Source organism: Macaca fascicularis, chromosome 20 (assembly GCF_037993035.2).
Source record: "Macaca fascicularis isolate 582-1 chromosome 20, T2T-MFA8v1.1".
Taxonomy (NCBI): domain Eukaryota; kingdom Metazoa; phylum Chordata; class Mammalia; order Primates; family Cercopithecidae; genus Macaca; species Macaca fascicularis.
Window position 1 is genome coordinate 5,138,831 of NC_088394.1, and position 12,291 is coordinate 5,151,121.

The 12,291-nt window shown below is 55.3% G+C and overlaps 1 protein-coding gene across 3 annotated transcripts; it reads right to left on the bottom strand.

Moving 5' to 3' along the window:
• Positions 1 to 553: 553 nt before the first annotated feature.
• On the bottom strand, positions 554 to 11,947 carry PAM16 (presequence translocase associated motor 16). Of its 3 annotated transcripts, XM_065536923.1 has the most exons (7): positions 11,861 to 11,947; positions 11,404 to 11,534; positions 10,444 to 10,535; positions 3,556 to 3,640; positions 1,669 to 1,805; positions 1,223 to 1,288; positions 554 to 708 (listed from the first exon to the last, which is right to left on the bottom strand). In XM_065536923.1, the coding sequence occupies exons 2-7, from the start codon at positions 11,453 to 11,455 to the stop codon at positions 622 to 624; spliced, it is 519 nt and encodes a 172-aa protein (XP_065392995.1). In that variant the 5' UTR covers positions 11,456 to 11,534; positions 11,861 to 11,947; the 3' UTR covers positions 554 to 621. The 3 variants fall into 3 exon arrangements, with proteins under 3 accessions (XP_065392995.1, XP_045238957.1, XP_005591167.1); XM_045383022.2 differs by lacking the exon at positions 11,404 to 11,534; XM_005591110.4 differs by lacking the exons at positions 10,444 to 10,535; positions 11,404 to 11,534.
• Positions 11,948 to 12,291: the final 344 nt, after the last annotated feature.

The following is a 12,291-nucleotide window of genomic DNA, read 5'->3' on the forward strand; positions in this document are numbered from 1 at the left end:
CCTGACCGGGCTTTCTCCCCGACCCTGCAGGTTCCCCTCCCTCTCAGTCTGCCGCTGAGAGCAGGAACTGGAAGCCTGGGAAGGAGGTAGGTGCTGAGGGCGCACAGGTGACAGGAGCTGAGAGGGAAGATTCCAGGCAGAGCATCCCAGGGTTCAGGTTGTCAGCCCACTACTGTCCGCTGTGGCTTTGGTGAGTGGCGGGCAAAGGCCCCTCTTCGCCCAGCCGCATTCTGGGGTATCGTGCCCAGATTACTGAGGTGCTAGGTTCAAACCTGCTCCAGAGACACGGTGGCTGCCGACAGAGCTCTGGGGGCAGGGACGCCATGAGAGGGAGCCTAACGCTGGCTCGGGTGCTGTGGAAGCAGGAGCGGCTGCATCCTGTACGTGACAGGACTCAGCTGGGACCCACTGGCTGGCTGCCCGCCAACCTCACCCAGCCCGGCCCTTCTGGGCTGTTAAAGGCTGCTGCTTCCCCATCCCCAGCACCCACAGCCCTCCAAGTGGCAGGAGAAGCAACCTGCCTTTTGGAATCCGGACACATGCGCACGAGAAATGCAGAAAAGACATTTATTACCAAGCTATAAATTAGAGGTGGCGGGGTGGGTGGGGGGAGCCAAGAAGTCACGTGTGGGGCTTCTGCCCTTTTTCTCTGTCCTCCTGGGCCTGGATTTTGAGTTCCTCGTCCAGGCGCTCCTTTGCGCGGACCACCTAGTGGGTCACAGATAATCAGGCCAGGAGGCCAAGCCTCTGCCCCATACCCCTTGCCCACATGGGACAGCCTCTTCCCGTCAGCCCAGGTCCGTTTTTTGGAGGGCAGTGGGTGGATACTAATGCTTCCTTCAGCGGCGCCCCAGGGTCAGGGGGTGGTCTGGGGAGACAGAGCTGAGCTGCAGGGGCCCAGCGCATGCTGTAACCTCTGTGAGCTGAAAGCTGTTTCTAGCACCCCACCGGCTGGGGCTCCTGCTCCTTCCAAGTCCCAGCTGCGGGGAGGGAGGGCTGTTGTCTGGGGTGACACAGCCTGAGTGGCTGGACCCCGCAGAGCTAAAGCAGTCAGAGGGGTGGCAGTTCAGGGGGACTCCCTGAGGCTGGGGCACCATGGGAAGGCCCGGCAGTTTTCTGTGCCAAGCCCTTAGCTGGCCAGCTCCCCCGACTGGGAATCGAGCCCCAGGTGAGGAGAGGGGGTCCCATGACTGACTTCCTCCCAGAATCAAAGACCACTCACCTTCGACTGCAGGTAGAAAGAGCCACCCACGGATTTGTCATTCACCTTAAATAAGTGTTCATAGTTCTGCAGAGGAGAGGGGACGGGTGAGAGGGCTGCAGACTGCAGGCGAGAGGCGCCGGGCAGGCTATGTGGGGCCACATCAGAGAGGCAACAGGGCTCCTCTCCACCCTGTGTGCCACATGCAGCTGTCGTGGCCACTAAGAGGCAGAGATGAGGACGGATACCCCGGAGGGCGACTCGGCTGCTACCGGCAAGCACTCCGTCTCTACAACTGTCATGCCTCAGGCCTAGAACTTCACCAGCAACAGTGACTCCCGCAAGTTGGAGTCCGAGCTGGGTATGACTGCAGCCTCCACATCGGACCTCCTTGGCCAGGCCTCCCTTCACTCTTCCCGCCCTGGCAGCCTCTCCCCTTCAAACTTCGGGCGGCCCAGTGGCCTCACCTTCTGGACCTCCTCGGGGCTCAGCTTGGACACGTTGAGAATCTGCTGTGCCTCCTGGAGGCTGAGGCCGGAGAGGTTGGAAGCGGCTGCAGACCGGTGTCCAGCGCGTCCTCGGGCATCAGCTGCGGCCCGGCTGGCTGTGTGGACATGTGGGTGATCGCTCAGTCCTCAGCAGCCCAGACTTCACCCTGGGCCTTCCAAGTTGGTGGCTCACCCCTGCCACCGGCACAGGATGAGAGACACAGGGACAGGTGGCTAGGAGCTGCCTCTTCTCCTGGAGTGGTTTCTTTTTTAGGGGGTAGAGGCTGGGAAAGTGAGGACAGACGTGCCTCACTGGAGGATAAGGGCAGGGTCCGACCACTAAAACTGCTTTCTGGTCCCCAACCTAGACCATGAGATGACCCTGTCCCCCAACCCCCATATCCCAGGGGCACAGCAAACTGGGGAGCTTTAGGCTATGATGGGGACTGTACAGTGGGGCTGCGGGCATGAGAGGGCTCTGCAGCAGCCCAGCTGCCCACCTGTCACCTAGACCACCAAAGCCACTGCGTTGGGTGACCTCTTCCCTTTCAGTGACCCCAGAAACTAGAATCAGGAGCTGCTAAACTTCTCCTAAAGGCTCAGAGAGTAGCTATTTTAGGCTTTGCAGGCTAATGAGCCTGCACTGGAACCATTCAACTCTGCCTTGAGAGCAGCCTGTCAGCCGGGCACAGTGGCTCACTCCTGCAATCCCAGCACTTTGGGAGGCCGAGGCGGGCAGATCACGAGGTCAAGAGATCAAGACCATCCTGGCCAACATGGTGAAACCCTGTCTCTCTTAAAAGTACAAAAATTAGCTGGGTGTGGTGGCACATGCCTGTAGTCTCAGCTACTCGGGAGGCTGAAGCAGGAGCATTGCTTGAACCCAGGAGGCAGAGGTTGCAGTGAACTGAGATCACACCCACTGCACTCCAGCCTGGGCAACAGAGTGAGACTGTCTCAAAAGAAAAAAAAAGGGCTGCGTGCGATGGCTCACACCTGTAATGCCAGCACTTTGGGAGGCCAAGTTGGGTGGATCACCTGAGGTTGGGAGTTCAAGACCAGTTTCACCAACATAGAGAAACCCCATCTCTACTAAAAATACAAAATTAGCTGGACGTGGTGGCGCATGCCTGTAATCCCAGCTACTCGGGAGGCTGAGGCAGGAGAATCACTTGAACCCGGGAGGTGGAGGTTGCAGTGAGCCAAGATCTCGCCGTTGCACTCCAGCCTGGGCAACAAGAGCGAAAACTCCGTCTCAAGAAAAAAGAAAAAAAGAAAAAAGAAAAAAGAAAGCAGCCTGTGGGTGTGTCTATGTTCCAATCAAATCAATTTACAAAACCACGGCCAGGCGCTGTGGCTCACACCTGTAATCCCAGCACTTTGAGGAGGGCGCATCACCTGAGGTCAGGCGCTCCAGACCAGCCTGGCCAACATGGTGAAACCCCGTCTCTACTAAAAATACAAAAATTAGCCCGGTGTGGTGTCGGGTGCTTGTAATCCCAGCTACTCAGGAGGCTGAGGCAGGAGAATCACTTGAACCAGGAGGCAGAGGTTGCAGTGAGCCGAGATTGCCCCACTGCATTCCAGCCTGGGTGACAGAGTGAGACTCCATCTCAAAAAAAAAAAAAAATTATGTTTACAAAACCAGGTATCTGGATGGGCCAGTGTGCCAGCTCCTGCCCTGGATGCTGTTGATAACCAGGTCCCCACTGAAGGATGCCCTGGTCTGGCACCATCCCCCACCATGGGAAGTGCCCCAGGCTACCCACACTGCAGAACCAGCAGGTCTGAGGTGCCCATGGCTACGGGGAAAATCTGACCTGGAGAGGAACTCCCAGCCCAAAGGGGAGACAGACCCATGCTTACCTGCAAACTCCTGCCGCAGGGCCCGTGCAAAGGCCCTGCCCACCACCTGCACACCCATCACAATGATCTGCGCCAGGTACTTGGCCTGTGGGTAAATCAGGCACCCGCTTAGCAGGCTGCTCCCTGTGGGCCCACAGAGACGGGCCCTGGAAACGGCTGCCAAGGGGCAAGGCTCCTGAAGACCCGAGGTCATGAAGCACAGAGCTGCAGCCCCAGGCCACCCCCTCCAAAGCACCCTGAATGAAAGCTTCCGTGGTGGGTGGCTTAGTTACTCACTGGGCAGGCAGTTGGGGGGAGGTGAACTTGACGGAGCTCCCAGAGGCAGTCTGGCCCCCCATCATCCTTCAGAAAAGGCAGAGGGGAGCAAGGCAAAGTGGCTGCAGCCACCAGCTTCAGGAAGAAACACTGTGGTCTGGGACCCAGAACACAGGGACAGTCCTGGACCTGGCAGTATCTCTCTCTCGACCCTGGGGCCCACAATCACTCTTCTTGAGTTTCTGAGATCAGGCCCAACCTTTATTTTACCAATGGGGAAACAGATCTGTCCTAATTCTCCCAAGTCTGATGAGTTTAAGTCCATTCCATTCAATAAAACAAAGTTACTAAGCAAACTTGTTTCCATCTTCAAGGAACTAAAAGCCCACTAGAAGGGTATTTCAACACACTATGGACCAAATGATGAGGGAGAGTCAGGCTCGTTCATTTGTTCAGCCAGTGGTTCACCCATTTGTTCACACATCTGCTGAGAGTCTACTCTGCTCAGCACTTGAGCACAAAGCTACACAGAACCTGGTCCCTGCCCTGAGTCGGAGCACACTGCTGGCCCGGCAGGGAACCCCACTGTCGCACAGCAGGCTGAACATGCTGGAAGGCTGCACGTGTGATCCCATGCCCCACGGAGGCCCTGGGGAAGACTCAGTAAGAGGCGACCGGAAGCACAGAGTCGAGAAGAAAAGCTCAAGACTGAGATGGGGTTCTGTGAGAGGAGGGGACTCCTCCTGGGCTGGGCTTTGCAGGGCAGGTAGAATCATGACGGAAATACTAGGGCTTTCTAGGCAAAGGGACTGGGTTGAGCCAAAACTGGCAGGAGAGAAGGCAAAAGGGAGTTCCTGCAAGCAGCCAACAGCCTACGCTGGCCTGGGAAAGACTGGGAATCTGGCGGATGACAGGGAAAGATGCAGATTTTATGTGAAACAAAGAGATTATATATAGACAGCATTTACAAAGGACCTTGTGACTGCAAAGCTGTAGACGCGGGGGCGTGGCGCCGGCTGGAGGCGGCTAGGCATAGGTTGAAAGCTCATGCGGCACAGCCAAGTGACTTTCCCTTTCTTCCTAGTGCTTTTCTATAGATTTCCCTTCAGTCAACAAGTATCAACTGAGCCCGCACCCCAGGCACAGCGCCAAACAGCCAAACACGTTCAATTCATTGTGCCTTTTAATTCTGACAACTTGGGGGTGGGGGGGGTCGGGGTTGCTGACTGGCCTGAGGACACACAGTGGGTGCCTCAGAGGCAGATGGGAAACCCAAGGCTGGCGCTATCAGTCACCGCAGCCACTACGCAGGGTCCCGGGGTCTGAAGGGAGGGCTCCTGGGCAAGCCGACAAGTATCAAGAACCCAACCCAGAGGCCAGAAGGGCTCGCTCCAGATTCCAGTGGATTCGACTTCAGAGCTGGCCTTCTTCAGACTCCGAGGACCTGCTCTTTCCTTAACAGGCGGGATGTAATTACCGGCCATTAGGGGAATGAACAAACACAAGTGGGTTGAAATTTCAAAAGTAGGTGGAAACTTCGTAACTTCTGGATTTCACAGCAGAAAGCAGAGGCCAGAGGAGACCCTCCTGTGATCACAGCGAGGGGCAGGGCTCTGGCCAGCTGTACCCTCCTATAATCATGGCACGGGGCAGGGCTGGGGCTGTACTGCAGGCGAGGGCGGGTCAGGAATGCACCTGCTCACACCTGCGGTCTCACGTGACTTCGCCTCCTTCCTACAGCCCCTCCCTAGTGGAACAGGAGGCTCAGGAATGGGATGCTGGTGCTGTCTGAAGGACAGAGGTGAAAGGCAGAGGGTCCCCTCTGCCTGAAACACAGCTCAGGTCTCAAACTACCCCTCCCACCAACTCGGTCCCTCTGCTGCTATCGCACGGCCTTGCAATCACTTGTTTACTATTCTGCCAAGGCCAATGACTGTTGCAAAATAATAAACGTTAAGAGCGGAGGTCATAACTGGGGAGCTTCCCCAACCACCCCTGCACACTTCAAACCAAAGCGGCTTGATGGCCTGTGGCTTTAGCTGCCTAGAGCTGCAGGGCAGAGGGTGGCTGGACTGCAAAGTTTCAGCAGACTGGATGGCCCATTGAGGCCAGCAAGGTTCCCGTGGGAGGCATCTCCCAGAAGAGGCAGTGTAGTGTAGTGGTTATACCTGCAGGCTTTGGGATAACATGTGTGCAAATCCCAGCTGTGCGACCACAGACATGTTCTCAACTCCTTTGAGCCCCAGTGTGCCTACCTGTAAAATGTGGCCACCAATAAAGCTGTCATATGGATTAAATGAGATAATGCCTGTCAAGTGCCTGGCACAGAGCCTAACGGTACAGTAGATGCTCAATAAACATTGGTTTTCATTCCTTACTGTTTCACAAACTCTGTCAATGACCAGGCACTATGAAGTAACAAAGCTTCTTTCAAAATAGCAGCTCATTTGATATAGGCCCTTTGCTTCCTCAGGGGTGAAGGCTGCAGAACACCATACTACATTCCCTCAGGGAGCTGGGAAGGAGCAAGGCAGCAGAATGAGAACCACGTTGACCTGGGACCAGAACCCTAGCTTTGTTTCTCAATAGCTGTGTGCTCCTGGACAAATTACTCAACCTCTCTGAACCTGTTTTTTTGTTTGTTTGTTTTGGGTTTTTTATTATTTATTTTTCTGAGACTGAGTCTCGCTCTGTCACTCAGGCTAGAGTGCAGTGGCTTGATCTCAGTTCATTGCAACCTCCGCCTCCCAGGTTCAAACGATTCTCCTGCTTCACCCTCCCAAGTAACTGGGATTACAGGTGAACACAACCAAGCCTAGCTAATTTTGTATTTTTAGTAGAAATGAGGTTTCACCATGTTGGTCAGGCTGGTCTCAAACTCCTGACCTTAGGTGATCCACCCGCCTCGGCCTCCCAAAGTGCTGGGATTACAGGCGTGAGACACCACGCCCGGCCTTTTTTTGTTTTTTTTTTTTGAAGCAGAGTCTAACTCTGTCGTCCAGGCTGGAGTGCAGTGGTGCAATCATGGCTCACTGGCAGCCTCAAGAGATTCTCTACCTACCAACCTCAAGAGATTCTCTTGCTTAAGCCTCCCGAGTAGCTGCAGCTACTTGTACTCAGCCTCCAAGGACCTACTCTTTCCTTAACAGGCGGGATGTGATATGGGCCATTAGGGGAATGAACAAACACAGGCGGGTTAGGATTTCACAAGTAGGTGGAAACTTCGTAACTTCTGGAGGCTGGGCACATGCCACCACACTTGGCTAAATTTTTGTACTTTTCTGGAGAGATGGGGTTTCACCATGTTGCCCAGGTGTGGTCTTGCACTCCTAGGTTCACATGATCTGCCTGCCTCAGCTTCCCAAAGTGCTGGGATTACAGGCGTGCGCCACTGGGCCCAGCCTACCTCAGTTTTCTTAACTGTGAAATGGAGAGAATAATGCCCTCCTCACAAGAGGACAAAAGGCTCTCAGGAGGCAATGCCATTAACACCACATGGATGGACAGCAGCAGGCCCAGAACTAGGCGGTGCAGCCACGCCCCTCATCCACCTATCCAGTACCGCAATGTCCCCTGAGCTTCCACCATGGGTCAGGCTGCATTCAGAGCTCACTCACAGGGAGCAGATCTCTGCCAGCTGTGGCTACCATGGGTGACCAAACCAACCACTACCTGAGGCCCCTCCCAGAGGCTCCAAACATCCCATAGTCCACTGACTGACAGTTGGGCCTGAGGGTCCCAGGTGAGAGGACCCAGCTGACTTGGCATCCAACTTCAGGCCACGCGGCTGTCAGACAGCAGCAGTTAGAAGCACAGGATCCAACCCTGGCACACATGGAGGCAGCACATGCACCTCCTTGCTGGGCAGCAACCTGGCCCGAGGCAGGACCAGAGCCCAGCAGCTGGGACCACAGACAGTGCTGTGGGAGGCACTCAGCAATGGGGCTTACACTGACTTGTGTCTGAGATTCCCGTGTAATGCGCCATTGAGGCCAAGCCCCAGGCTCCGGGTAGATAAGCAGACAGCCTGAGACTCACTCTCTTCTCAAGGACACTCTGGTCACCCAAGGCCCCTGAAGCAGATACAGGCATCACAACTAGACAGGAGAAAGGTCAGTACCACAACTGCAGCACGTGCCATGACAATCGGGGCCTGGCCAGTGACGGGCACAGCAGGTGCCCCCGATGCATCTGAATGAATACGGCTGTTGCAGCCTTGCCCAACCTGATGTCTCATGAACTCCATGTCCCCAGGCAGGGTTTCCAAGCACCTCCTAACTCTTCTGCAGGAGGGTTCTGGCCATCTCCCAGAGCACACACAATTCTCCACCGCCGCCTGCAGATTTGGTCCACTCCCCAGCGTGGCATTCGCAGCGCCTGGTCTGGCCTCAACTTCTCACCCTCATCTCTCTCCACGCTGCAACCCCACCCTCTGATCCTAGAGCCGCTCTCATACTTCTGTACTCCTCAGGGCCTTTGCTGTTCTGAGCTCCTGCACCTTGAACATCCTCCCTTCTACCCTGATCCTGTCAAAACCCAAAATCCCTCAGGACTTAACATCATCCCCCCATCCCTCAGGTGAAATCCTTCCCAGACTCTCCCATGTATACCTTCCGACAGCACTTTCTTTTTTTTTTGGAGACAGAGTCTGGCTCTGTGGCCCAGGCTGGAGTGCAGTGGTGCGATCTCGGCTCACTGCAACCTCCGCCTCCCAGGTTCAAGCAATTCTTCTGCCTCAGCCTCCCGAGTGGCTGGGACTACAGGCGCCCACCGCCACACCCAGCTAATTTTTTTTTTGAGATGGAGTTTTGCTCTTGTTGCCCAGGCTGGAGTGCAATGGCATGATTTCGGCTCACCGCAACCTCCGCCTCCCGGGTTCAAGCAATTCTCCTACCTCAGCCTCTCGAGCAGCTGAGATTACAGGCATGCGCCACCACGCCCAGCTAATTTTGTATTTTTAGTAGAGACGGGGTTTCTCCATGTTGATGGGGCTGGTCTCGAACTCCCGACCTCAGGTGACCCACCCACCTCAGCCTCCCAAAGTGCTAGGATTACAGGTGTGAGCCACTGCACCCGGCCAATTTTTTGTATTTTTAGTACAGACAGGGTTTCACCGTGTTGCCCAGGCTGGTCTCGAACCCCTGAGCTCAGGCAATCGACCCACCTCAGCCTCCCAAAGTGCTGGGATTACAGGTGTGAGCCACTGCACCCGGTCAGCACTTTTTTCTTTTTTTTTTTTTTGAGACGTAGTCTCGCTCTGTCACCAGGCTGGAGTGCAGTGGCCCGACCTTCAGCTCATTGCAAGCTCTGCCTCCCGTGTTACACCATTCTCCTGCCTCAGCCTCCTGAGTAGCTGGGACTACAGGCGCCTGCCACCACACCCGGCTAATTTTTTGTATTTTTCGTAGAGACGGGGTTTCACCGTGTTAGCCAGGATGGTCTCCATCTCCTGACCTCGTGATCCATCCGCCTCGGCCTCCCAAAGTGCTGGCATTACAGATGTGAGCCACCGTGCCCGGCCAGTACTTTCTTTCCTTGTTAATATACTATCACGCTGGGTGCGGTGGCTCAGGCCTATAATCCCAGCACTTTGGGAGTCCAAGGCAGGAGGACTGCTTGGGCCCAGAAGTTTGAGACCAGCCTGGCAACGTGGTGACACCTAACTACAAAAGATATAAAACATTAGCTGGGCATAGTGGAGCATGCCTGTTGTCCCAACTACCCAGGGGGCTGAGGCTACTCGGGAGGATGATATGGGAGGATCACCTGAGGCCCAGGAGGTTGAGGCTGCACTAAGCTGTGACTGTACCACTGTACTCCAGCCTAGGAGACCCATCCTGGGCAACACAGTAAGACCCCATCACTACATAAATATAAAAATTATCCAGGTGTGCTAGCACCCACCTGTAGGCCCAACTACTTGGGGGTTTAAGGTAGGAGGATCGCTTGAGCCCAGGAGTTCAAGGCTGCAGTGAGCTAGGATCGTTGCACTGCATCCTAGCCTGGGTGACAGACAGAGATCCTATCTCAAAAAACAAACAAACAAAAAAACCCATGAGTTTTGGGACAGAGCTGGGCTCAAAAGAGGTCTGTGACACCGTGCGATGCATGACTATGGAGGAGTCAAAACTGTCTGGGGCTCAGGTTCCTTATCTGTAAAATAAGGACAATGACAGCAGGACTTCATAAACATTAAATGAGAGACTCGGCCGGGCGTGGTGGCTCAAGCCTGTAATCCCAGCACTTTGGGAGGCCGAGACGGGCGGATCACGAGGTCAGGAGATCGAGACCATCCTGGCTGACACGGTGAAACCCCGTCTTTACTAAAAAATACAAAAAAAACTTAGCCGGGCGCGGTGGCGGGCGCCTGTACTCCCAGCTACTCGGGAGGCTGAGGCAGGAGAATGGCGGGAACCTGGGAGGCGGAGCTTGCAGTGAACTGAGATCCGGCCACTGCACTCCAGCCTGGGCGACAGAGCGAGACTCCGTCTCAAAAAAAATAAATAAATAAATGAGAGACTCTACATAAAGCCTCAGCTCAGGGGCTGGCACTTGTAAGCTGTTAGCTGTTACGTTATCCTTATTACTATGTTAGTTAAGAAGTGGCTGCAGGCCGGGTGCGGTGGCTCACACCTGTAATCCTAGCACTTTGGGAGGCTGAGGCAGGCGGATCACGAGGTCAGGAGATCGAGACCATCCTGGCGAACACGGTGAAACCGTCTCTCCTGAAAATACAAAAAAAAAAAAATTAGCCGGGCGTGGTGGCGGGCACCTGTGGTCCCAGCTTCTAGGGAGGCTGAGGCAGGAGAATGGCGTGAACCCGGGAGGCAGTGGAGCTTGCAGTGAGCAGAGATAGCGCCACTACACTCCAGCCTGGGCGACAGAGCGAGACTCCGTCTCAAAAAAAAAAAAAAAAAAAAAAAGGAGTGGCTGCAACAGAGTCACTTGGGGAACTTATGTATGCAGAACCTCCAGGGATAGGGCTCAAGAACCTGAACTTTTATTTTTTCCCCTCTTTTTTTTTCCCTTTTTGAGAGAGTTTTGCTCTGCCGCCCAGGCTGGAGTGCAGCGGCACAATCTTGGCTCACTGCAGCCTCTGCCTCCCATGTTCAAGAGATACTCGAGCCTCCCAAGTAGCTGGGATTACAGGCATGCGCCACCATGCCCAGCTAATATATATATATATAAAATGTGTGTATGTATACATATATCATGTATAAAAATATATAACAATATATAGTATATATAAATATATATAGTATATATAATACATATATATAATTTTTTTTCATTTGAAACGGAGTCTCCCCCGTCGCTCAGGCTGGAGTGCAATGGCGGATCTCGGCTCATTGCAACTTGTCTAGCGAGTTCAAGCGATTATCCTGCCTCAGCCTCCCGGGTAGCATGGACTACAGGCGCACACCACCCCACCCGGCTAATTTTTTGGTGGAGACGGGTTTTCATCATGTGGGTCAGGCTGGTCTCGATCTTCTGACCTCGTGATCTTCGCTTCAACCTCCCAGAGTGCTGGGATTACAGGCGTCAGCCACCGCACCCGGCCAAATCTGCACTTTTAAAGGTTCCCCAGGTGACCTGACAGTGTGGCGCACGTCTGCTGACTGGCTCTAGGTGCCAACGGTATCATACGAACGCTCCATGCTCGGTGTCTCGGGGCCTAGTTCAAGTCCCAGGTCTGCCACTTCCCTGGAAAGGTCATTTTTCCACTGGGGATAACAACAGGGCAGCAACATCGACTCTGCAGCGCTGTAAGGTTCCAGGGCAGGGGAGGTGCTCACCGGCCAGCCCCATGCTCCACCGCCGCCCACGGCTGCTCGCTCACACGCGGGCTAGGCACAGCGCGACCACGTTTTCCCTGACCCTGAGGCCGCCGCTGCCGGCCTCGATCCCCCTGGGTGCAACGACCCCAGACCATGCTTTCTGCCGGGCACGCAGGAGGCGCACGGCTCCCGCCTCCCAGCCCCAAGCTCGCCGCCCGGCCCCCGGTCCGACTCGGCCTCCCCTCCCCGGTAGCGCTCGACTCGGGTCTCACCATGGCAGCCGCTCTGCCTCAGGAGCTCCAACTCCGACTTCCTGGCCCCGCGGCCGGGGCTCAAGGGTGGTCGCCGGGTCAGAGGTCAAGAGAAGCCGTAGAGAGCGCGTGCGCGACACGGCGCTGGGCATGCGCATTCCTTGGGTCCCGGGGCCGGGCGCCGGCAGTGTCGTAGAGGCTCGGGGCGGAGTCGGAGGCGGGGTTTGACACAGCGCGGAGCCTGCGTTGCGCTTTGGATAACTGGGGGCGGGCGTTGGGAGGGCGAGGGGCGGTACCAGGAGCTTCAACTGCCCGCGTGCCTACCCTGGTGCGCTGAAGCAGCTAAGCGTATCGGTCAGACGTTGGGCGATTTCTGCCCTTGATTTTGCCAAAATATTTGGGAATGCAACATTATATGAAATCAATGAACATAATATGGAGTAGGATGCCAA